This window comes from Haliaeetus leucocephalus, unplaced genomic scaffold (assembly GCF_000737465.1).
Source record: "Haliaeetus leucocephalus isolate CR32 unplaced genomic scaffold, Haliaeetus_leucocephalus-4.0 Scaffold141, whole genome shotgun sequence".
Lineage (NCBI taxonomy): Eukaryota > Metazoa > Chordata > Aves > Accipitriformes > Accipitridae > Haliaeetus > Haliaeetus leucocephalus.
In genome coordinates, this window is record NW_010972577.1 from 1,997,164 (window position 1) to 2,022,783 (window position 25,620).

At 42.9% G+C, this 25,620-nt stretch overlaps 2 protein-coding genes across 2 annotated transcripts; both read right to left on the minus strand.

The window, feature by feature from the left end:
* Window positions 1-1,988: 1,988 nt before the first annotated feature.
* Window positions 1,989-7,454, minus strand: LOC104827819 (glutathione S-transferase-like). The gene is made up of 6 exons (XM_010561074.1): window positions 7,368-7,454; window positions 6,352-6,403; window positions 4,447-4,579; window positions 3,443-3,584; window positions 2,435-2,566; window positions 1,989-2,108 (listed from the first exon to the last, which is right to left on the minus strand). The coding sequence occupies exons 1-6, from the start codon at window positions 7,452-7,454 to the stop codon at window positions 1,989-1,991; spliced, it is 666 nt and encodes a 221-aa protein (XP_010559376.1).
* Window positions 7,455-16,420: 8,966 nt separating this feature from the next.
* On the minus strand, window positions 16,421-25,196 carry LOC104827820 (glutathione S-transferase 3-like). Its single transcript, XM_010561075.1, has 6 exons — window positions 25,080-25,196; window positions 24,315-24,366; window positions 20,499-20,631; window positions 20,006-20,147; window positions 18,823-18,954; window positions 16,421-16,578 (listed from the first exon to the last, which is right to left on the minus strand). Exons 1-6 carry the CDS (start codon window positions 25,164-25,166, stop codon window positions 16,456-16,458), a joined length of 669 nt encoding a protein of 222 aa, XP_010559377.1. The 5' UTR covers window positions 25,167-25,196; the 3' UTR covers window positions 16,421-16,455.
* Window positions 25,197-25,620: the final 424 nt, after the last annotated feature.

Sequence of the window (25,620 nt, forward strand, 5' to 3'; positions counted from 1 at the left end):
AGGCATGGCGTGGCTGGAGGAGCGGTGTCGGTGTGGCAGGGGCTCGGGCTCTGGGTGGGCGAAGGCCGGGTCTCCGTGCGATCGTCGTGTGTTTGAGTTACGGCCTAACCGATCGTCGTGTGTTTGAGTTACGGCCTAACCGTGGTGACGCCTCTCAGGTTAGGGTTAAACACGACGCCTCGTCCGTTAAGGACCATTACTCAATGGTTTCGCTACGTAGGCCCGGTTACTTTGTGTAAACGATGCAGGGTTTGCTAAGGACTGCGTCCTCGAAGAAGGAACTAAAGACTGATAAGGAGGGCACACCCTGCTCCAGAAGGGACCGAAGGCTGGATGACTGCCAAAGAAGCATGAACGAGGGGAAGGGTGAAGGCATCGGGGGGAGATCACCACCTCCGACTCCATTCAAGACTGGAAAGGCTCCCTCCCCCCCGCCAAGGAGTATGCTTGCTAATTTGCACACCAAGCGAGGCTAATTTAGACATAACTAACCAATAGTAGATGAGATGGTGACTACCAACCCATGAACATAAATTTAGATGGGGTTTTACTAATCATGTAACAGAATAAATACATTATAGTTCCTTGGTGTGGGGTGCTAGCTTTGTGGAATTATCACCTAGCACCCGTCTTTGCACAAATAGGAAATAAATAAGTATCTCAGCTCTATGTGTAAGATTGGCTTATTGCACACCACGTATCGAGCCCCGCTTGTGGTTCAACATGAGCACATGCTCCTAAAACCACCTGGCTATGTAGAGGAACTTGCACAGCAGAGAGTTGGCAGCCACAGCCAAAGTTTCTGGCTCAAATTTCTGACAGTGCTCAGCAGCTGCAAGTGCTGCCCAAAGGCTTCAGTGAGGCGGGAGCAAACAGCTCTTGCAACAACTCTAATTAAATACATGCTCTGGTGCAGAAAAACATTGGGTTTTTTCCTTTCTTGATGCTAAAAACTGGTTCCAGCCACATAGCATTTCTTACAAGGAAACTGTGGGTGCTAGCAAGAGTTTTAGCGCCCTGAGTTTGCCCAGCTTAAAACTGCCAGTACTAGATCATTAGTTGTTTTTAGGGCACTGGCTGTTGCATTTACATACTTCGTTGATTTGGTGTTGAAATAATATACATATTTATGTGTTCAACTGTCTTGCTAGCCTCTCAGTAGTAGAGCTTGATTTAAGTGATTATAATGTACAACTTATGTACAACTTACATTTAACTGAGTTTAATATGAAGTGACATAAGTCAACAATGAAGTCCTACGTTTCAAGGTCTCACTAGCACCTGACACCAGTCTGACTCCTCCTTCCTCAAACAATAAGTTTTCAACTTTACAGTTGGCAACAAGCATTAGTTTCTCAGCCGAGTCTCAAAGTGCTTTTAGCTGCTACAGTAGACCTTATGTTAAAGGAAATACTGGTGAAGCTACAGCACAACAGTTTAAATGTCTAGTTACAACACACAGGTGCAGTACACAGGACCTCTGGTCCCAGCATACTCCAAGTTAAGGTCGGAGGAAAGCTGAACCCAAACCTGTCATCCCCATCAAACCAGAACCTGCAGGCTTTTCCTGACATTTCCCAGAACAGATACATCACCCACTGTTTGGACTAAGCTCTCTTCACTTTCCAGCAACTCTTGGGAATGCCAGAAAGGCAGAATCAGAGAGTCCTTAGGTATATAAGTAGCAGCAAGAAGTCATTGAACAAACCAGGTTTGAGTGTCAGTAGTAAGACTTTATTTCAGGTATTCTCTCAAGTGATTTAAGACATCCTGTGTTGTCCAGTGTCCCCCTAATGCAGTGAACTATTTAATTTGCTGGTACGCTCATGTAGATTTACCTTGGAAGTGTTTGCAGTAGGCTAAAACCAGTCCTGTAGCTAATGAAAGAGAGATTGAAAACTTTTTCACTACTTTCATTAATTTCATTTTGCCAGCATCAGCAAACACAAAGACAATGAAATAGAGTTTCTGTGGGTTTTGGTTGCTGCTCAGTGGAAAATTTTCATCAGTTTTGGTACATCTTTTTCTTGTAGTGGTGGTTTCCTCTGGCTGCCAGGCTGCAGGAATTTCTTTATTGTGGGGATATTGCTTATTCTGGCTTTAAAACTCTACAAAACAAAACCAAAACATCACTGTGCTTAAGAACCATGGTAACTGTCAGACATTTAGATGTTATCCATGCTCTAAAAGTAACATTACGGGTTGACCTTGCAGAAGAATCTATATGCTTCATGCTATTATGCTTTTGTGGCTATAGTGACAGAAGGTGGCAATAATCATCAGTACTTGAGGCCAGCTAAAAGTACTTAGGATATTTAATTTTGATTTTGTCTTTCACTTCTTTCCTCACCCTCCCACTCTCCCGTATTTCTCAGCCAGTTTAGATCAGTGGTCCTGCTTTGATTCACTGGCCATTCAATGTCCATTCAATTACCTGCAAGAGGGGAAATTTGACAAGTATATCAGGCTTGCACTCTTCTGCCATTAAAAGGGTTTCAAGTAATTGTACATCTGCCCTGCTAAGCCGGTTGCCAACAAGAAAGTCTTGCCCATGGTCTTTCAAAACCTAAAAACAGAGAACCAGAATTAGATGTCTTTTTTTTTTTTCCCCTCTCTGTGACTTAATATGATATATTCAAAGCAAGGTCATACGCTGCACAGAGTTATCCTTGAAAGAAGGAAATGCAGTAAGAACATCTGTAGTACAAACGAATGATCTGACCACACTGTCATCCTAGGCACAATTTGTCAGTCCTTTCTCTTCAGCATTTCTTTCTGGCAGCTCAGTTGTACCCCTCTTGCCTTCACTTCTGTAGCTCACGTAATTAGCACTGCTGAGTTGGAGGCTAAGCTTTATGGGATACAACCACCACTGCAAATGCCTATACAAAATTTACAAAAGGCTTAAGTTCAGCAGATGGCATAGTAAGAATATCTTGGATTCTTTCAAATTATGGGCAGCTCCCTTACTTACCTGTTTCCTCTTCAATTTTGGGAATATTGCATTGGGAGCTCTCTCTGTGCCTCATGGTCTTGAAACCCAGCTAATCCATCCTCCCTTTTGTTACAGAAGGAGCTGGAATGCTTTTACATAGCGTGTATGGTAGAGGGGGTTCTGCACTTCAGGAGGAAACTTTATGTAAAAGCTGATGCTGTAGTGTCTTTTGTCTGAAACAATATACAGACTGAAACATGCACATTTGGGGAGATCAGTGTGTCCTGGGTTTTTGCAGCTCTGCATCTCTCCCAGATTTGTAGTGACTTCTGTCCCCTCTGTAGTGTCCTGTCTCCGTCCTCATTCCAGCCCCACCAAAACCATAGCATTTATATTTAAGTGGTAATTCTTCTTCTCTCTTTTCGTCAATAAAAATTGTTTGTGTAGGTCCAGGATGGAGTTTCAGGGAAACAATATTAATTAAGCTACTACCTCTTTGCCACCTACCTTCTCATAGACAGGGAAGTATCTGTTTGTGGCCTTGTCCACAATAGTAGCAAAATGTTGTTCCTTTTTATCCGCTGGTTGGAAAGTATGGGTCATGAGTAACTCGTTCAGATCTATTACTGCTTCCACATACATATCAATTCTGAAAGGAATAGATCCAGTTGGTTAAGCCAAACAGGGTAGGTCTGAATAGCACTGTAGCTACTGGCATAACCCCATTGAGATGTTGGGAACTCTCCACCTCTTCTATCCAGCACGCATAGCTTGGAGCAGTTCCCCCCCCCACCGGAGAGCAGTAGCTTCAGGACACGGGCAAGGGGCAAGCATGGATGAAAGACAAGTGCAAAGTGCCTAACCAAAAACTAAAAGACTGTACCCTTTCCATTTTTCACTAGGGCTGATACTTCTCTGTATTTTTTTGAACCTGAATACAAAATTGGCACGTGTGTTATCCAAACTTGTGTTAAAAATCCAATCAGACATGCTAAGTTGAACAGCGGGTCTGTACAATTCCTAAGAAATATCTTGACATGTGTTTACTGGTGGCAATTAACTGGAAGCATTTCAGGTCAAACCATATGCCCTAATAGCCCTGTCCTTTAATAACGAGTTATTAATTCTAATTCTAATTCCTGCTTATTAGAGAGATAATTTTTTTGTTTCCATCAGAGACATTTCCCTCAATTTGATGTGAAAATGCCTACTGCTGACAACTGCAGAAAATGAAAAGCAGCATCCATAAGAGAGCCCACCCTCTGCACTCCTGACTACTTTCTTCTGGTAACTGTATTGACCTTTGATCTTAATGAACTCCCTTGCACCATGCTGCCTATCTAATCTAGCTGATGATTACTGTTGTAGACATCACCCGCAGTCTCAATCAATAAGTGCTACATGAAAAGCTGCTGTATCACCCTGAATCTAACTATGAGCTGGGATACTCTTGTGTTACACAGGTAGTATGAACTGTAGTCTAACAAACAAAGGTGGTACTGTTACGGTACAGGGCTCTCTCCTTCAGATCCTTCCCGTAGAGGTTGTACTTTGTTGCAATGTAGTTGCTGATGGCTCTGCTCTGCACCATCTTCATTCCATCGATCTCCACCATTGGCACTTGCTGAAACAGCAGGGATCCATCTAGTGAAAAGGGGACAAGACAAGGAGACATTCAGTCTCTGAAGGAGAACCATTAGTAGGTGGGTGGCAAAGTAACCACATGTATTATTTTTTATTTAGAATCATAGAATCATTTAGGTTGGAAAAGACCCTTAAGATCATTGAGTCCAACCATTAACCTAACACTGCCAAGTCCACCACTAAACCATGTCCCTAAGTGCCACGTCTACACATCTTTTAAATACCCCTAGGGATGGTGACTCAACCACTTCCCTGGGCAGCCTGTTCCAATGTTTGATAGCCCTTTCAGTGGCAGCCTTCCTCATTCTCACAACAAGGTATGGAAATGCTTACCATGAAACCAAGAACCATTTCTTAGTAACATGTTAATAACTTAGTATTATAGCAATCAGCTTCTTGAAGTTTCTTCAGGTCTGAGGAAGCACCCAAATGCAGAACTTCTAGCAGTCATATACTAAAAAAGACATGTCCTGTGCTGCATGGCCCTGACCCAGATGATTTTTATGGAGGTTAATAAAGATGAGAAGGACTGAAGGGTATGACCCAGCCAGTTCCTGTCATGCTTTGGTAAGTATTATGGAAATCTGTACTATTTAAAGGCTTGTCAAAATATAATGTGAATATAAATGCATATAATATCTTTGTGACTACTGTATTGGCTTTATAGAATGGAATACATCTGTACGGTTGTGAAGCAGGGAATAACGAGTGGGTTTCATGAGATTCCTGCAAGAGCCAAATATCACTTCGTGTGAGACTGTAGCTATGTAAATCCCTTATTAGCCTGCAGAAGCCTTATTCTAGCAAGGAAGAAGTCAAAATACCTCCAGGAACTGATCAGAAAAGTGAGTCAGAGTATTTGCTTTATGGATTCATATTTCTTGACTCAGATAACTGATCAGCTATGTCCGTCTTCGTATCCACTGTAAGGCAATCATGCAGAGAAAGTGTCTGCTATTAAGGGCATATTTTCATTCATGCTCATGTCTCAAAATAATTTTTGAAAGCTGGCAGGTGGCAGGGGGATCAAGTCATTGTTCCTAAAGCAGACCAGGACTGCAAATGCCAACCCTAGCTCAGAGTTCTTTGAAAAGCCAAATAAGACCACAGACATGTAATTCGGTTTGGAGGAAATGCAAATGTCATGTTCACAAAGATGGAAGCTAAAGATAGCAAGGTGAGTAGTTGCCTTGGGAAACAGGAATGCATCAGAAGTACAGGTCAAACTCAGAAATCTGGAGCTCTGATTTCATATGGATTATAAACCAACTTTGTAGTCAACCTAAAATGCTAATGAATTTCAAGATGATCTGATTACAAAAACCTGTCATAGGATAGGAGGCAATGGGCACAAACTGAAACAAAGGAGAGTCAATCATCTGAACTTAAGGAAAGGCTTTTTTACCGTGGGAGTGACTGAACACTGGCATGGGTTGCCCAGAGAGGCTGTGGAGTGTCCATCCTTGGAGATACTCAAACCCCAACTAGACACTGTCCTGGGCAACTGTCTCTAGGTGGCCTTGCTTGAAGAGGGGAGGTGGAGCAGATGATCTCGAGAGGTCCCTTCTGACCTCAGCCATTCTGTGATTCAGTGAAGACTGAAGCAACTGGGTGGATGATACCGCCCTAACACACTGCAGTGTGCATCTGTGATACCTCATGTACAACCCAGTCTAGATTTTCTTTTTAGGAGACATAAGACTTATTAGGTGTTCTAAGGGAAACAATTCTAATTATTATTATCTAATCATTAAAAAGTGAAGGAAATTTACCCTTCTGTAACTTTGTCAGATCATCCTTTGTTTCCAGAAAACATTCTTCAAACTGCAGGAAATACAGAAGAAAAGTTGTGTTGTCACTGCAAATTTTAGCTTCTGCTTTGCATGAAACAATGACAGCACAAAGAGCTGTGTTTTGGGGCATTTTATTTTTTAAAAAAGACATCAGATTTGAACGTGATATCTTTAAAAATTTATTTTGCCTCTGTCACATCCTCTCCTCTTCCCTTTCACATGTGATTCATGTTTTTGTGCAGGTAAGATTTTGGGTAAAGCTGAAGTGACCGAAAGGCACAAAACCCTGTCTGCTGAGCAAACAACGACCATGCTGCTTCAGTTGTCAGTGCTGGCAATAGGTGGTTCAGGGCGAGAAGAAGATAGGTAAATTCACACTGCAGCAGCAGAACAGTGGTATAGCTCCTTTGCCACAAGCTGGCAAAAGGAGGGACAAAGAGAAGAGATCACATGCCCGGTGCAGCTTTTTGGCACATTGCCCATCACCATGACAAAAAAAATCACAGCTCTTAAAACACACAGATCCCCACACTCCCTCTCCAGTTTAATATCAAAACCCGTTAGAGGTAAAAACAATTACTGTGTGTTTTATAACATACAGTACCTTCAGGGGTAAGCTACATTGTAGTAGGCATAATATTTTTTTTTTCTGTTTTGGACATTGGGATTTAACTGAAGGTCTTCAGAATTGAAAGTGCTCGACCCCTGTGATCAGAAGATAAAAAGCCAGGGTCTGCTGCTGTGGTTTTAAATTTTTTCTTTCACTAGCTACAGGGGGGAGGCATTTGTGGTGCTACCAGTAGGCTTGGCACATGATGCGTGGAAGTGAAACAGGAACTTGCCCCCCTGCTTAGGGTAAACTAGTGGTCATAGTTGGCTTTGTCAACAATGCACTAAATGCAGAGCTTGCAACTGCTGGTCAGTCACATTTTTTATAAGGAAGAGTAAAAATACATATTTGTCACATGATGTTAGTATAAAAAACAGAGGCAAACCTCAACCCCAGCTGCTGCTAGTAGCCAACGTATTGATTCCATTCGGCCTCGTCCGTTGAAGTAGTGGAGCTTGGGTTTCCCAGACATGTTTCCACGTGCCTGATTTCCTACTGTAAGTTTTGCAAAATAAAGATTCAGAATGCTGGTTTTGAGCTTCTAACTGGTTCTCAAGCATTGATCAAAGTTGTCTTGTTTGAACGATTTATGGTCCAAGACTCTCATCAGATTAGCAGAGGAGGTAGAAGACTATATTGAGAGACTGCATTGTATCATTTTGCCTTAAAATGTCTTTTATATGTGCAGGTTAGTTAAGCAGAACTCTGTACTGAGAGCACTTGGCCCATGTCAGAGAAAAAGCAAATCAAAACCCATTTGCATCCCAAAGTGTTCTGCTCTGACCAAAAAGCAGGGTGTGCAAGATACACTGCTCTGTTTATTTTGGCATTATTTCAGGATACGGTTTACTGTTTAATCAGATACACAATACAAACTCAGCAACTGCTGTGCTTTCTCCAGCAGCCATTATGCTCCATTATAAAAGTGACAGGAAGGATTTCCCCCCCCCTCCATTGTAAGCATTCAATCTCATTTGCAACACTCCCCATTCTTCTCATTTCTTTAGGCAAGCACCTGAGGACATGGAATTTAATTTTGTCTCTGGTAACAGTAGATTTTACCACAGGCAGAGCCAAAGTGCAATACCTGCTTGGTCCAATCCCAACTCTGCTGGAATTTAAACCAACAACGGTTTCTAGACAGACTGTCATCCACCCCGTTCAGAACCTGTGCGTGCACATCAGCAGCAAACATGTAGACAGTGCCTAGTTTATACTAGCTTCACAGTTATTAACACCGTGTCAACAATAAAACTGAAGCATTAACAGCAGCAAAAGAAAATGGCTAAAAAAAAAAGCATATTCCCTTTGTAAATAACATGTCATCTTCTCTACAGTAAGAAGGGTGTGAGAGGAAGCACTCCACACTTCTGAGATCTACATTTCTTTTGCTTAAATCTGTACACCTAGAAAGTTGATTAATGATTTAATATTTGATGCACATAACCATGTTAGTAAAGAAAGTACATACAAGTATACAACCCATAAAACCCATTCACTGACTTAGTTTCAAGTACACTAATTCCCTATGCATGTCCAAAGTCCAAAAATCCAAAAAACTTACCTTGTACACAGTATAACTCACTCTAAGCTCAGTCAGTAGCTTTGCCTTGAGGTTATACAGTTCTGTAGCCCCTCCTACAAAGAGAATTGCAAACAGTTCTCTGCCAATGGGAAACTCCCATTTCTTAAACAAGTAAAACCAATTAGGTCTGTTTACTCACTTCTCACCTACAGAAAATAAATTCCTGACTAATGCTGACTATGTACAAATGTGAGATTTATGAGAGGTCATGATCATTGGGAACATCTGTGCCAGCAGAAAATCGTATGCTTCCTATTTTCGTTGTTTGGCAACCTGATAGTTAAAAATAATCAGAACAGCTGAAAAGCTCCCATGTTTTTAAAAAAATACTATGATAGCAATCAAAATTTTATTTTAATTTTCTGTGTTTTTTTTACTTTTAACAGATTGCTGCTTTATATACGTCACATCAACTAATTCAGCTTGAATCCTTCATAAGCTCCCTTCCCTTCCTTAGTGATGGGGGATATTCCTTCAGGATGTTTTCTCTGCTGAATTTCATTCCTAGACATAGAAAGTTTTCTTCTGTTTCTGTCAAAAATGTTTCCCTGAATTTGGCCTGTTGAAAATGCACACCAAAGACAACTGTAGGAGACAGTGAATGAAGAGCAGCATCAGAAGACAAACTGCCCTCTGCACTCCTGACTGCTTTCTTCTGATAATTCTGTTGACTTCAAAGAGTCGATACAGCATGAACTCCCGTGCACCATCCTGCCTGTCTAATCTAGCTGGTTAATACTCTGGCAGACATCACCTGCAGGCAAGGTCAGTGTACTATGTAAAAATCTGCTGAATCACTCTGAACATAACTGAGCTGGGGTATTCTTGTATTACACAGGGAAGCTGTATGAACTGTAGTCTACCAAACAAAAAAATGAGTTGTTACAGTACAGAGGGCTCTCTCCTTCAGGTCCTTCCTGTAGACGTGCTTTGCTGCTATGGAGCTGAAAATGATCCTCATTCCATCAGTCTCCACCACTGGTGCCCGTTAGACCAATGTGTTCCATGCTTGACAATAAAATAAGCTTGATTATTTATTTAGAGCTAGAACCATTGAAGGACAAGGCATCAAAACAGTCAGCACTGCAACATCTTGTCTTTTAGGAGGCATCTAGCCTTCTGGTTCAGGCTCTTTTCTTTCTTATTTCCCTCTGTCCCCTTCTTACATCTTGGGAGGTTCTTCTCCCCAGCCTCTGAAGGCCTGCCGCGGGGCTCAGTCACCTACAGAGAGGTGTCCATGCCACGGTGCATGTTCCAGGACATCTGCTGGCCTCCAGCTGCTGCTCCAGAGAGCCCAGGTCAGCGGCATGTGCCATGGTGGGATGGTGAGCCATGCAGAGGTGTCACGGAGAGCCCCGGCTGTCTGTCCTCGGTGCAGCAGAAGCCCACTCTTGGTATTGCTGGAGAAGAACAGGCTGCCCACGTTTTGTGTTCTGTTAACATCCAGCCTGGAATAATTTGTGGTTTATAATGAAACAGAACCCTGCATAAGAATGTTTCATTTGCTTGCTTGAGAAGTGACTGCTTTCCCCTCTAGGCTTCTGGGAGTGCTGACTTTTGCTGTTAGCACAGGTTTTTTTAAGAATAAAAGGTCAAACTACACTGCTGGAAACAGTGTTTCCAGCATTGTTGGACAGACATGACTTATGACTCAGAATCTAGGATAATGTGGGAGATTGAAGCTCTCCCCGCATACACATATGCACCAAGCTGTGTCTGGTAGTGTTTCACAAATCCAAATTCACTCTTGGGTAGCTTGCATGGATTAATCATTTATAGGCCTGGCCATGATAACCTCTAGGAGATATCCCAGGTCTAGCGACTACTCCTACAAGGACTTCACATCCACTGTGTCAGAGGACTGCAAGGTAAGAAAACATGAGTTCAAGCATGAAAGTTAATCACAGTGTAGACAACTTGGGAAAACTCATCTCACCTAACTTCGTAGACACCTACATCTAGTCTAGCTGTCTAGTCTCCTTTAAATAGATCTAAATTCTGGTCTAAATTCAGGAGGAATCCCTCACCATGCGCTTGGGCTACAGCTGATATCCAAACTACTCAAAAGGATGCTGTCTCAACTGAGGCAGTTAAAAGTTTAGATGAAACCAGTCCCTTCAGCCTTCCCTTAGGGACAGGGGAGAGGATTAGAAGTCTTCAGAGGGTGATTTATTCCAACACTGACATTTCTTACCCTATCAGAGGCATCCACCAAGATTTCAGGCAAGTCCTCTTCAACACAGTTACTAGACTAAATAAAAGTGAAAAATACAATACAGTCTGTCTCCTAACTTAAGGGGGCTTTTGGAAATGTCACTTCACTAAGCTTGTAAAGTATTTTGGAAAATGCTATAGAAGTGTCATTTGTATCTTGCATGCCTGAAGGCATCTGATCTCTTAAGAATGTCTAGGTTGAGATTGACCAGCCAGGAGTTAAAACTAGGGGAAATGTCAAAGATACCCTAATAACTTAGGAGTGAATATTCTCCCCAGCTGCTGCTGTTGCCCACCAGCTTGTTTCCATTTAGCCTCTTCCTTCAAAACAATAAGGTATAAATATTTTAATTTTTTTTTTAGATTTTTTTTTTCAGACATGATACTGATTTCTTGACAAAGCATAGGAAAATGTTTTGTGCCATCAGGCTTTGTGAACTTTCCTCTCTATATAAAACATACCAGAATTATGTTAATTTGGGTTGGAGCTGTGTTCAAAATTATAAGGCAATATTTAAAATGTACTTGCAAGGGAAATCAGTGCACACACAAAACTGTTGTGCCTTATTGTATTAGCAGGGGAAATAGGGACTGTAGAGAAGGGAGCCTCATCTGTGGCTAATAAGACCCGTTGGGATATACCCAGTCCTGCCTTGCTGCAGAAATGAAGTGCAGCTTTGGTGTTTCATATTATTTAAAGCAAAGGTCCCATTTGTTATTGTTTTTCCAAACTGGCGCTGCCTGCATTCAGCACACTTGAAAAGTGCAGGTCACACATTATGTCCCGTGAAACGTTTCTCCACACTGAATTACACCCTCCAAACCCAGCAGGGTAAGTGTGCAAGGTAACCGTCTTACAAACCCAGGAATATGTTTACAAAAAATAGCTTTGCAGAGGGAAGAGAGAAATTAAAAGACAGAAAATGTCCTTTTCTCCAGTGATCCTCATGCTGACTTAACACTTGGCCTCAGGTATGTAAAAAGCATTAGGTGTTTTCCCAAACATTTTGAAGAGCAAGTGGGTTACCTAGAAGCTGGCAGGTGTTCTCAGTGCTACTGAGCTTGATTTTTTTTTTACTATGATGTATTTTTGCCAGCGGTTCCTTACATGACGGTTTGAATAACAAATGCCAGACCTTGTCTAAGCAAAACCAAAACAACTCTGATATTCAGTGAAAATTAGTGACCATCTTTCTTTGACTAACATCAGCATCTCCTGCCATCTCCATGTGGGGCAGACAAAGAGAAGTTTGTGAATGGGGTGTTATCTGCTCACCATTGCTTTTAGAGCTCTCTCCCCACATAACAGCATGTTAAGCTTTCAGATTTCCTTCTAGTTGGCTCCCTTTCTCCCCCCCCCCCTTAGTTTGTAATCTTAGTTTGTGTCTTCTTGACAAATCCCAAACTGTCTCACTTACCTGTGATTATTCTCTATTTTCCTTTCCACACTTCCAGCCCCTGGACCTTACTCCCTTCTGGATGTGATTCTCTCCCCATGGGGACAGTCAGTATGTAAGAATAGAAGGTAGCATGCCATTGACAGGCAGGCAATAGCAGGACTTCCAGAGCATTTCACACCTGAAAATTTTCTCTTTAGCATCTTTCCACTTCTTTTCTCAGCTTTCCATCAGCCAGCAGAGAAAGGATCCTAATATTTATAGAAATGCAAGGGTTTCTTAGATCACTGCTATTAATGATTTCAGACTCCTCCTCTCTGAAACCAGGGTTAAGAGACTAACTTCCTCTGCAAGTATCCCTCCAAGCCCTCTCAATCAATAACATGATACAAGCCAGCACGACTCCACTCTAAGGTCACTTATGGCCTAATGTGGAGGTGAATTGACCATTTCAACATCTGACCTGCAGGTCCTCATTACCCTAGAGTGAGAGATGCCAGCGACTTAACTCTGCTAGCTGTTCCTCCAGCAGTTGTTGGGAACTTAAGAGTGGAAAACCAATGGGAAATACAACTTCTGTTTTGAAACCCAAGGTGGGCATGGAAAGGAAGACTTACACACCAAGTACCAAAAGTCTATACTTAACTGCCTTCTCCGACAGTGACCTCCAGCCCTCTTGCTCCGTGGAGCCTGGAATGTGCCATATGGCTTGTTAAACTGGTTGTGCTCTCTGCCCCTACAGTTGAAGCCAATGTACGTCCTATACCAGTGGGAAGCACAATTGTTTTTAACAGGTTTTTGTACCTCTTACAGGGTTAAGCTGCAAATAGTGTATGCTAGCATTTTTCCAGAACCCTTATTTTCAGAAGATTTAGTTTCTTGTTTAGCTTGCCTGAGAGCTTGACAACACTAAGGGATGCACTTTGGTTTGTGGGGTTGTTTTTAAATGCTGGTTACAAAAGTAATAAAATTTTACAGGATGGCCCTACCTTACACACACATGTGAATAATTCACATAAGTACATTTTCTACTTCAGTTCTATTTATGCTTAAAGCATAAAGGTGCACTTGAGTACACCATTCGCTAGCACTCATTGAGATGTGTGCTTATCACTATATGAGTTATGTGCGTAAGCACACACTTGCCCTCAGATGAACAAAGATGAGTTTCAGTGTTTGCAAGTCATAGCCAAAAAGCTACACAATTGTATCAGACACAGTAGTAAAAGAATAAGTTGCCTCTGACAAAATGCAGAGCATATTCAGTTAAACATCCCACTTCATCTAGTTGCATCCTAATGTAAATAAATAATTGTCCTTTTGTAGTCTGCTGCGTGGGGGAGGCGTGGGGGAATGCTGGAGAGTGAGCAATCTGAAAAGGAAGTTCATTCTGTTTTCTCCCTACCAGGTTCATTTTCGAGTATTTTTCTCTAATTTCCCTTTTTCTACAATTTTGTCATGATAATATTAAGCATCAGGTTTGGTTACTGACATTTGCTGGAACAAAGTGTCCTTTTATGCAGATGCTGCTCTGCCGCATCAGGCCCCTTCACAAGGCAGTTGTTGTCTGCTGTAAATGTATATAAGCCCTAATATTTTTGTTTTAAAACCAATAGAAGCCGAACGTCTGTTGCTCTGTGTTCTGTCCTACAGCTGTAGAAATAATCTGCCTCTGCCTTACCTGAATCTGCAAAACAGATAGCGTGTTTCTTCCACAACGCTTCCTTCTCAAGAGATAATATATTTGTAACCTGCATGTGAAATGCTGGTAAGATCATACACAAGGTTTGAAATAATTGATTTATGAAGAAAAATAATCAGTTTTGCAAGGAAAACGTTGCAGGGACATCTTAAAAAGTCCAATCCACCCACAGGCCTTAATTTAAAGATGGTAACGTTGACTACATTTTGGCCTTTTACAGGTGTGTAAGCAAGTGATGTACCAACCAGCTCACAGTAATTCCACTTTCACGTTCAAAGCCCATCCTGTTGCTCAGCATGGAGAAGTAGCAGCGACACGAATTGCATGGAGATGTACATCGCTGCGGTAGCAGCTGCTAGGGAGGTGGTGTCCCTGCACGGGCAGGCGTGCAGTGGCTTTTGTCTTGGGACAGCACAGAGGTGCCTGGTGACCCAAGGTGGCAGGATGAAGCACAGCACTGCAGCCACGCAGGCAGTTCGCCTGTGGCATTGCCAACTGTTAACAAATAGGTTCAGGTACTTTTCCGGTAAAGTCCAGAATGCTGGAAAAGCAACTTCTTCCAGCAACCGCTTGAGATCTGCTACTTTCACTTACTAGGGAACCGGGAGGAGACAAAGGACCAACGGCGAGGGTGACGCAGGGAGGCTGCTATCACAAAGCTGAGCACTTGGCTGGCCTGGGGAATCACAGCCAGAGCGCCTGGTGAGGGTGAGGCAGGCCAGCACAGAGCCCACGTGCTGGCACGCCGGCTAAGTGAGGAGCTATCTCCAGAGGAGATCTTTCCATCTTCACCTCCTGTGACTCCCAGAGGGTTAGGCAGTCACCACCAAATAGGACTGACAGCCTTGTAGAGCAAGGTGCCGATGCCAGCCACGACGGCTGCCACTGGTGTGCCCAGTGGCTCAGTATTTGGAGCAGAGATCCGGGGTGAAAGCAGTGCAGGTCCATGCCTCCCTTCAGCCCGAGCTGTCTCTGACATCAGACCTGGGAGTCTTTTGGGTAGGACGTTCTTCATTGCTCACATTGGACCAAAGTCACTTTCCAAGAAACCTTAAACCGTTTTTCAGGATAGAGGAAATGAGCACGACTCACTGAATGATTCATGAACTTACCTGTAGGAGGAGAGATTGCCAAGAGAAATTTAGGCAACTGTACTACGCCTTCAATGCACTGAGCTGTCCTAGCCATGAAGCCTGCGCTGCTCTGCGACCCCACTCCTCCCTTCCCCGTTGGCACTGTGTGAATCACCTCCACCGCTGCAGACAGCCCTCGCTGGGAGGACCCGTGACCACCTCGGTGCCACTGGTCCCACCACGTTGCCACGAGGGCGGGTGATGCCCCACAGTGCCACCAAAGCAGCAGCAGCCCTAGGCTGCCCGCATTTCACTCCGTGCAAAGTGGCAGCTCAGGCTCAAGTTTGTCCCTCCGGAGTTCTCTGGAGATCACATCAAACACGAGGCAGTGCCAGGGCACGGGTGCTGGAAGACGTCGTCTGTGTTGCGGAATCATCAGCGGCTCCCTCGGGGGTTACTGGTCTGTGCCCGCTGCTCTCGCCCAGATGGCCCCCAGCCACAGTCAGTCCATGCCATGCAGAGCCCAGCCGCAGCAGGCCGTTCAGATGGGGTTACACAGCTTTGGGTAACAGGAGAGTTTAACAGTGTATGTGTGGCCTCAGAGCCAGGGAACGGAGCCTGGTGCTTCTTATTTTACTAGGACAAAGAGGTATAGCTGGCTGTTGGTGTCCAGAACTGGTGCTAGGAAGCAGCTGAGAGTCCCCCCAAATGGCAGACGAATGCACAGAAAGAAGCATGAACAAATATTGAACCCGAGTGATTGTCTGTTTGAGGATGTGGCTCTGCCCTCCCCATCCTTTGAAGAGGTTCATCACGTGAATAAGTGCATAGACTCCAATGCACTGGGAACAATGAACTAAGATGCCTGGAAGAATCACATTAAAAAGGCAGAGGAAGGAAATAATGGAATGTTATAAAAGCCGATTCCTAGGCAAGACCTAGGAAGTGTGAAAAACCAAAGAGTTTAGGCTTTGGTAACAACAGATGAAACTAATACTAAATTAGAACTTTCACTCACACAATACTGTAAAAATAATGCAATATAAGTACTTACTCACCAAAACTGCTCTTGAAACAAGCCTACTTCTTTAAAAGACAAGTGATTCAGTGACCCTTCTTCTCTTTCTTCTCTTCTGTAACTCTTATTCTGAAGCCTGTTTTCATGCAGAAAATTTCTTCAATAAGTTACATTCTGACAATGCTAACACTGCATCAGTCTTTTTCCAAATCAATGAACTCCCTACCCTACAAATAGTTCTTTGCTTCCATACTCCTTTGTTTTCATGGTTTGCCAAGCATGTGATATCAATAAAGACAAATCTGCTGTCACATTGCCAGAGTAATCAGAATGCTTTATTTATTTATTTATTTATTTATTTACCATTGGTTTTAACTACAATGATACCAATTTACTGAGCTTCCTGCTTCCTACTTCCTTTGGGTTGGGGTGGGGGGGGGGGGGGCGTTCAGTATTTTGGGTCTCACTGAAGGTAGCAAGGCATTCATTTCCTAAAAATCTTCAACACAGTTTCTCTGTAACTTTCATCTGGTGGGGGTTTCCTTGGGCTGCCAGGCTGCAGGAACTTCTTAATTGTAGGCATATTGCTCATTCTTATTTTAAAAGCCTAAAAAATAAAAACAACAGAGTAAGAGAGAAGTTCCAGCTACTCCAGTAGCAAACAGTGCTTCTTGCACAGAACTCCTTCCCCCTGCTGCTAGAAGAGATCCTAACGTTCATTCGGATCTCATGCCACCTACAGTCTCCTGTCCAGCAGGAGGAGGACCCAGCTGCTGCAAAAAAACTGTTCTTACCAATGAAGGCAGTACTGGAGCAGACAATATCTAAATCTCTGCTGCCTGAAAGAAACTGAAGGCAAAAATCCAATATCCGGGAACACCAGGGTGTGGTTTTGAAGGTACAAATACACTAACACAGCTCATGACCTTTTTCTTTTCATTACTAGTTCTGATGGTGCAAACTACTGTGTGGCCAAACCACGATATACGTTAACATGATTTCCATTTTTACTATATTATGTAAGTATCTGAGCTCTGCTTGCATCTAGCATGGCCACTGTTGTCCCACTGTCCCAGCATTTCTAGGATTGCGTTGGTGAAGGTGAAATGACTGGAAGCATCCTTGGCTCAACTCAGTTGTCCAGTAGAGGCTTCTCATACTGTGTTGTAGCCTAGGGTAGCTAAAATATCTACACAGGGCTGGCAGATATAACATAGTCCCTCAGGGAGACCTATTCCCTTCTGGAGCAGCGGCTGGAGGCCAGGACTAGGATTAGGGCATCTCAGGTGGTAAGAAATGCCTGTGTTAAGGCAACTGACTCAAGGATCCCGAGACATCTCATTGTGCAGACAGTCAGAGAGGACTCACTGGTGCAGGCTGCAAGCAGCTGGAGACCCCACAGTTAGCTGAGCAAGAACCTCTTCTAACAATGGGGCTAATGGATAGGAGCTTCACAGGGCAACAGCCAGCTCTTGCTGGCAGATGTATGAACATAATTTCCTCTTCCTTACAGGCACTGGAAGGATAAGGGCGACATACAAGAAGGAGCAAGAAAAGTAAAAGCTGTGAAATAAGTAACCACCAATTTTAGAAACTTTTTCACTTCTGGCAGTAAAGGAATCCCTCCATAATTCAAGGCATGGCTTCAACAGAACTGTGCCCATGCCTAGTGGCTAAGATATCTTGTTAGAAGATGGGAGCTAGAGGCAAGAATTACCTGAGGCTGCAAAACTTCATGCGGGATAAAATCTGACACATGTTACTGTCCACTTTGTGGCTGAAGTGCCTCATTCTGTCACACTAAATTAAGACTTAAACTGTTGGGGTTGAGATTTAAAAAATTTTAAAAAACACTTAAGGAAAACAAACAAACAAACAAACAAAAAATCAAAGCCCTTTTCCTCATCAGTTCCAAGCAGAAAACCTGACTGTGGTAGTCTGATGCTGAACTGTTTCTTTTGTTAATGGGAATAAAGCCAAAGTCTTTGAGTGCACCCCTCAAATTAACAGTTTGTAAGCACAAAGAAGCATGACCTCAAGTCTTGCATCCTCAACTCAGACTTGCTATGCTGCTTTATTACAGGCATATGGGAGGACTACTGACCACTAACTGCTTTTTTCCAATCACAGACTACTTGGGTCCACTGTATCTCAACTCTTAATGACTCCTGCAGGTCATGCCCCAGGCTTGCCCATACGCTGTGCTCTATAGCATGCTGCAAGCCTAGAGGCTTCTGATTTCTGGTCAAGTCTCACAGGAAAAGTGCCTCACTTCTGCTTGGTTTCAGACTTTGTACATGGTACAAAGGCAGAGTATTCATCCTCAATTTTATTGAGTTGATTATTGAAAGAAAACTGGCTTAATGCTAAGGTTTGAGTTTCTAGTCATACTGTAGAAGGCCGAAGCGAAGTGAGATTACTGGGATCCCAAAATTGTAATACCAGCCAGTACAGAAAACGGCACACTGCACCTTATTGTAACATGTCAACCTGGATCACAGACTTTATTTGTTATCTGGTATTAGATAGCATCTACTGGCAGGCAGCAGGAAAATCAAAAGAGGGTGGCTTAGATAAGTGATTCCCTTGGGATTACATTAATTTATTTCTATTGAGGAGGCATATACCACTCAAAGAGGGATAGGCATACTTGAACTGGGTTAATCAGGAGCACAGTGTCTTACAACAAACCAATTAATCAGTTCCTTCTTGTGCTTGATTTTAAGCAACGATACGATAGCGGCAGCTCCTTGAAGAGCCCACACTCCTGATTTACACAGCATGGAGAGATGATCACCTTCAGGATTGCCCTCTAGCTCCTGAACACAGGCATGCTCAAGACCAAAATTACCTGCAACTGAGGAAACCCCGACAGCACAGCAGGTATTTTCTCCTCCACTGCTAAAATGGCTTCAATTAGCTGAACATCTGCCCAGCTGAATTTGTTGCCCACAAGAAAGTCTTGGCCATGCTGTTTCAAAACCTGTAGAATACAAGAGAATGCGAGCTGCAGATGAGACTGGGACACATGATGCCTGGCAGCTAAGCCCCACAGCACAGCTGTGGAGCTGAACAGCAATTATATCTGAAATGTCAGGGTGGAATTTTCAGCTGGAAGCTGTGAGCCTAAATCACTTCATTACTGTTGGGAAAAAAATCTGAACTCTTGTAGGACACAGGCTATAAACTTTGGTCACTCAGTAATGATGAATGATGATACGCACTGGGAACAGTGACAAAACCATGTGCTTAAGTAGACTAGTAACAGTCACAGAATTAGAAACAGGGATAATGGAGCAACTGAAGAGTAACTTGGAGAATTTATAAAATTGCCATTTAGATATTTCATTTAAAGTTATGTCCAATGTTGATACCAGGAAGCAAACTTAGGAATGCAGAATTACAATAGCTAACCAAAGAAAATCCCTGCCTTTGTGAATAAGTTATTATAGTCATAAGGACTTCTAGGATGTTCAGCCTTTATTACTGTTTTCCATCAAAATTAGATGAACATTAACGAAAGTGAGAAATGTTGCCAGATGCTTGAGTCATGTGGGTTTGGTTTGTTGTTTTCGAAAGTGGGATGTGCAGAAATCTATGGCTGTTGTTTTACTAAAGTATTTCTAATCTCTCTACCTGATTTATTTGCAAGGGATTTTTGCATTCTTCTAATGAAAATGTTCCAACTGAAATTAAGTATAGCAGAGAGATGTGCTCTAAATAAATGTAAGTGTGGAATTATCCCCTCAAGGAAAAAAGAAAACCTATGTGCTTGCTTTTACTTTAGTGAAAAGTTTTGCTGTATAGCTGAGAACATATTGCTTTATTTGCTTTGTAGATGTTCAGGTACCACAGCCCTGACAACACAAGCCAACAAATAGAGAAAATGTGCTGCTGTATTTCCTCTTCTTTGTGAGAGCCAAGAAAGCTGAGGATTTGGAACTGACCTGAACTGCAAACATGTTCTTATTTGGGGGAAACTTTTTGGTAATTGTAAATACAAGTTTTATAGGCACATCCTCACTGTCACTTACCTTTTCAAAGACTGGGAAGTACCTGTTAGTTGCCCTCTCCTTAATTGAGTCAAGATTTTTCTCCTTTGCCTCAGGTGGAGAGAAAGGAAACATCAAAATCATTTGCATCAGATCTGTTATTCCTTCCACATACATGTCAATCCTATTAGTGGGGGGAGACGGTAGAAAAGAGCACAGAAGTTATTTCATCTGTTTTCCAATTAACTAAGGCAACTTACAGGAATTTTATATCACCACCACACTGCCAATTTTCACAGCCGAAACTAAACGTGAACTAAAGCCAAGTATTTTTTAAAAGGACTAAAAGCCTGTTTCTGTTCAGCAGCATTTCAGCAGCAGTGGTTAAAACCTAAGCAAAGGCTAGAGTCCTTGCTTTTTATGGTGTTAGCCTTTCTCATGCCTTTCTACTGGATTTACAGGATTGAATTCGTTATATATAATGCAGCTATCAAATAACAGATTGCTCATTAAGTGAAAAGAGGTGTTATGGTACAGGGCTCTCTCCTTCAAGTCTTTCCCATAGAGATTGTATTTCCCTGCTATGTAGCTGAGGATGGCTCTGGTCTGCACCATCTTCATCCCATCGATCTCAACCAGTGGCACTTGCTGGAACATCAGGACTCCATCTAGGGTGGAAAGTTGAGGGAAAGCTTGTTAATTCCTTCTAGACTGCCAGCTTTACAGGAGAGTGAGAGACTGAGCACATTTCTTTTGCAGTGTAGGAGATTATTGATGTCTTGCCCTAACTGTAAAACTCCATGCAGTAAACTAACATTGTGGGAAAGATCAAATATCAACTCGCCTGCATCGCCCTTTTGTAGCTGGGTCATCACAGTGCAGCTGGGCCCTTTGCTTTACAACATCGCCAGGGCTTCACTGGCTGGTGGGAGCTGGCACTGCCTGCTCCTTTGCACTTCTGGACCCTGCCTCATGCTGGCAGAAAAAGCCTCAACCAGCAATTTCAACCCAAGGGATCGGAGGAGAATAAAGATCTGTGTTAAGTGTGAACTTTAAGAAAAAAAAATTCCAATTATTTTGAATGCAGATCAGTTCCCTCTCAGGGACATACACATATGAGGAGAAAGAATGAGCGGAGAAGTACTGCAGCAGGACTGAGCTTCTGGGATAAAGGAAGAGGTCAGGCCACTTTAAACATTGTGAAGCTACAGAGTTAGAGGCAGGGACTGTGACAGCAGTTGCTGTTTAAGTAAGTTTTACACAGTCACTCCAGGGACAAGAGTTTAAGAGTCCCCACAGATTTGCATTACAGGCCTATCCTCAGTGTTGTTCCACAATTTAAGCCTATTTAGGTACATCTTTGTAGGTCCATTGTCTCCTGGTGCCGGTAGGAGCATTTGTCTGAGCCTTCAGTGAGGCAGCTCTGAAAGCGAAGCTGACATAGAGAGTCAGCACAGCAGTCACTCTTTTCTAGACCCGTTTTCTGCTGGACTAATTACTGTCTTTGGAGACGCTCCCTCCTCTATTTACACATTAAGGGCATCCAGAGAACAATCCCGCCCTGTTAAAATCACAGCAAAACTCCAAATCCAGCCAGGCAGCTGCCACTTTGCATTGCTCAAAATTAATCATTTATTTTAATTGCTCATTTTTAATCTGTTCAGTGCATCCTTCTTTCAGGTGTAAGAGTTCATTTTAATAGGCACATCTGTTTGCTTTTTTCTCCACAGAGCTATTAAAATACTTTGCTAGTCTAGAATTAATAAACAGTCTTCACTCATTCTATATTATTAATTTATAATTTAAATTCAAAGAGTAGTTCTCTCCGCAGCAACAAATAGCCTGTGTTTGTTTCTTGTAAACGTTCACAGAAAGATAGTGTGTCTTCATGTCTTTCCAGAATACAGGTCTGCAGCTCAAGGAGGAAATATTACTTGGTATCTATCTAGCAAAAACACAGTAGAATGGGAAAACTAACAACTCTGCAAGGATACTTTTCAGCAGAAAGATGTGAAGCGAAAAATAAAATCTGACTTTCTGGCCCTTGACAAAAAGTGATGCAGCAAATGTGAGTGAAGAAAAGAGGGATTTCTCTCTTATGACCAGTAGCTCACTGCTTCTCCTTGCTTTGCAGTGAGAAATACTTCACACAACCACTGCATAGAATATATATGCAGGATTAAAAGCAGTTTGCCAGTCATTCTGCGGATTGGATTGTGCTGTTGGAAGGTGGTCTGTGGAGCACACATTAAAAAACAATCATCTAGACCTACTATTTGTCACTGACCAGCAGAGCTTGTTGATATCCAGGTAGCAACTTGGGCAACCTGTGGCTGCAGATAGAGCCGAGCTAGTGTCTCTCAGGCCAGCAGGTACAGGTCTGGCCAGGCTGATGCTATTTAACTCCTTCAGCCTCCAAAACAGCTGTCTGTCCGCAAGCTGCCTGTTGGGAACAGCCCCTGGCCCAGGCTTCATCCTGGACACTGCTGAGGCATTGCTTAGAAGATCATCAGGTGGCATGGGCCAAAGTCACGCCTGGACCGTTCTAACAATGTGGTGGTGTCTAAACACAGGATACTCTGGCAAAAAGCATGTTGGTAGGGAGAGAAAAAACATTAGAGGAAGAGGTAATGTGGGGTTATTTGTGTTCAGTCCTGCCCTGCATGACTGGCAGCATTCCAGAGGTCCCTCTATGAGGATGACTAATTTGTCTTTCTTCAACCCCTTGTATTAAACCCCACCTTTTTCTTTGTGTTCTAACCCTCTTCGGCTCAGTATATATACATAAAACCCCTTAATCTTCTTTATAAAACTTCCCTATCCTTTTCATCACCATTTAATTCTTCTCTCTGGATATAGATAAGCTTGGACGCTGTATCCAGGATTGTACCACTCTGTCTGGATTAATTAGTCCTGTGAAGCAAATTCAGATTTGGGCTTTCAGTACCTGAACTATCATATTTAAAGCTATAACTGGTGTCTTCACACTGCACTGCCCTCCCATGTTGTCAGGTTCGCAGCCAGCTGGACATGCAAATTTAATTCTGATCTTCTTGCTACCACTTCTTTTTTATTTTTGTTCATTTTAGTTTTCTTGTCAGAATTTCTTTAAACACAGCTTTTCCTTTCTGAGTAAGTGGCCAGAATGCAGCCGAGTCCTCTTCCAAGTCTCCTAGCATGTCTCGGCAAGCTCAGCCTGCTGCGAGGTTTCTCTTACGTGTCTTGGGCAGCAGGTAAACTGCAGGGTGGGTGCACCCTGTAGTGCTCCTCACAGTCCCAACTCCTTCCCTACCCTTGCAGCAAGGTCTTCTCCTTCCAGGGTGGCTGTGGAGGGGTTCACTGCTGGATTTCATCTGGGCAAATATCAAGGGCAGTGGCTGGGGGTATGCACTGGTGTTTGGGAACTGGTCTCACTCCCCAAGGTTGACATGAAGCCTTTGTGGCTTGCTGCTTTGACCATGTCAGACTTTCTGCAGGTCTCCCTGCTGGCTCCCTGTTTTTTAACTGGGGCAAGCTTCATGGCTCAGGTTTATCCTGCTTAGGACTGTCACTAGGGTGTTCGCACAGAACCTAACACAAAGGAAAACTGGCTTTCCTGGGGATTTTGGTGCCATGCCAGCCTTTCATTTAGAGGCTTATCTCACTGGCTTATCTTACGGCGGTTCAGAACCAACATATCTATACTAGTCAACTCAACAACAGGTCAGGCCAGCTGGCACAGACTGGCCAAATTCACTCTGTTCAGTTCTCTCTGCCTATAGAGCATGGTGGTGACATCTAATTGACATCTTGGAAATGGCCCTTGGCCTGGGACAGCTCCCAAATGATGCCTAGGAATTACTTCAGGGAGTGCTATTTGCCCTGGACCAAAAACGTGCCAGGAACCACGCTAACCATTCAATAACATAGATAATTAAGTTGCATTAAATAGGAATGTTTGCTACCCCTGTACTACAATAAACACAGTCACAGAAGCTATGGCTTTTAGCTTATAGGAGTTGTTTGGCACAGAAAGAACAGGTTACTCAAAACTAGTATTCCAGTATTCTAGGTGTGCACATAGAAGTTTGCAATAAGAAGAAAAGCTTAAAAATAGGTATCCTAATCATGTCCTAATGGCTCAGAAACCAGAGTAGAGTGCCTGATTTAAAAAAATAATTTTACAGATGACCCCCATTTTCTCAGAGCTAAAAGCCCAAGCTGCAACATTATGTGTGTCACACTTTGCATCCACATGACATTTCCCATTCAAATCAGGTTCAGTTTGCAATAAACTAATTTTAAACCACAAAATTAGTTAAATTGGAGCAATTTTTTTGAGGAACTAAGCGTCAGGCGTCGGGATTCTTACCTTTGATTAACTTTTCATACTGCTCTCTTGTTTCCAAAAAAATTTCTTCAAACTGGAAAAGAAGAGAGAATAGTGTTACATTGCTGTATTTGAACCTTTATCTTCTGTAAGTGACTGCACATAACCACGTGCAGAACGACTGAAATGAGCAAAAGGTAATGGGCTGGATCTTCAACTCTGCTGTTTGGTTGCAGACGTCCTGAAGATCCCGCACACATCCTTACAGCTGGGAAGGAGCAGAAGGGCCTGGCCACTTCTGCCTCAGGGCACCAATGCAGAAATAACCTAAGTGCAGGTAGAAAGAGAGTACAGACATCTGCAGGGGGATGACAGGTTGCAGCCAGTGCCAAGGGAAGCACAAGGTAAATCAACTATTTCTAACCCCACCCCAGGGCATGTGAGTCAGTGACACTCTTTTGTTCCCACACATTGTAACTGCAAACTAAGTAAGACTGAGTTAAGGTGGGTTTGCACAGCTGGAAAACTCAGATTAATTAAGAGCCTTTAAATAAATCCCCATTTTGACCTATTATGATTAATTACTTCAGGGCATAGACGCTAGCTCTAACAAACTCCAAGCTCCGCTGAGTTTGCATCCCAAATATTAACCACCAAACAAGGTAGTTACAAACATGCAGTGCCACTGGCCAAATGAATTTAGCCACCCTCTTGCAGCAGTTTATGCTTCACGTGCATGTTAAATTGTTCCTTACTTAGGCCAGTTGAAAACACCAGTCTGGAACACTGTACTGAGTATCAACGAACCTCCACGCCGGCTGCGGCCAACAGCCACCGTACGGGCTCCATTCGCCCCCTTCCATTACAGTAGGTAAGCCTGGGCTTCCCCGACATGCTTCTGAGCTTCTGGTGCCCTGAAAAATATTAAGCAGAAAACAGTATCTCATAAAACTGGTTTAAGTATCATTATTCTGAGGAGAGAGAGACTTTTATTCTCACTATGCCTGTTGAAGTTTCAACGTTATCTGGTTTAAAGCATAAAATGAGAGATGGACCAGTGACACCACACAGCCTGTGCTAGGAAAGGAAAGATGTGCAGATCTGTAAAGCTTTCCCCAGTGCTACTAGGGAGGTTTGTTTTGATTATAAGCAAACACAGACAGGTTTCAACAAGTGGTATGAGTCCTGAGCAACAAGGGGAACCTTGCTGCATTTTAAGACAATTATACAAAGCCACTGAAAATCCTACCACGTCCTCAGGGAAGTTACTCACTTACCCTCATTGCCATAATCCTCACTGAAAAGATGAAAAGAAGGAAAACATGTTTTACTGGTAGGCTGAAATTTG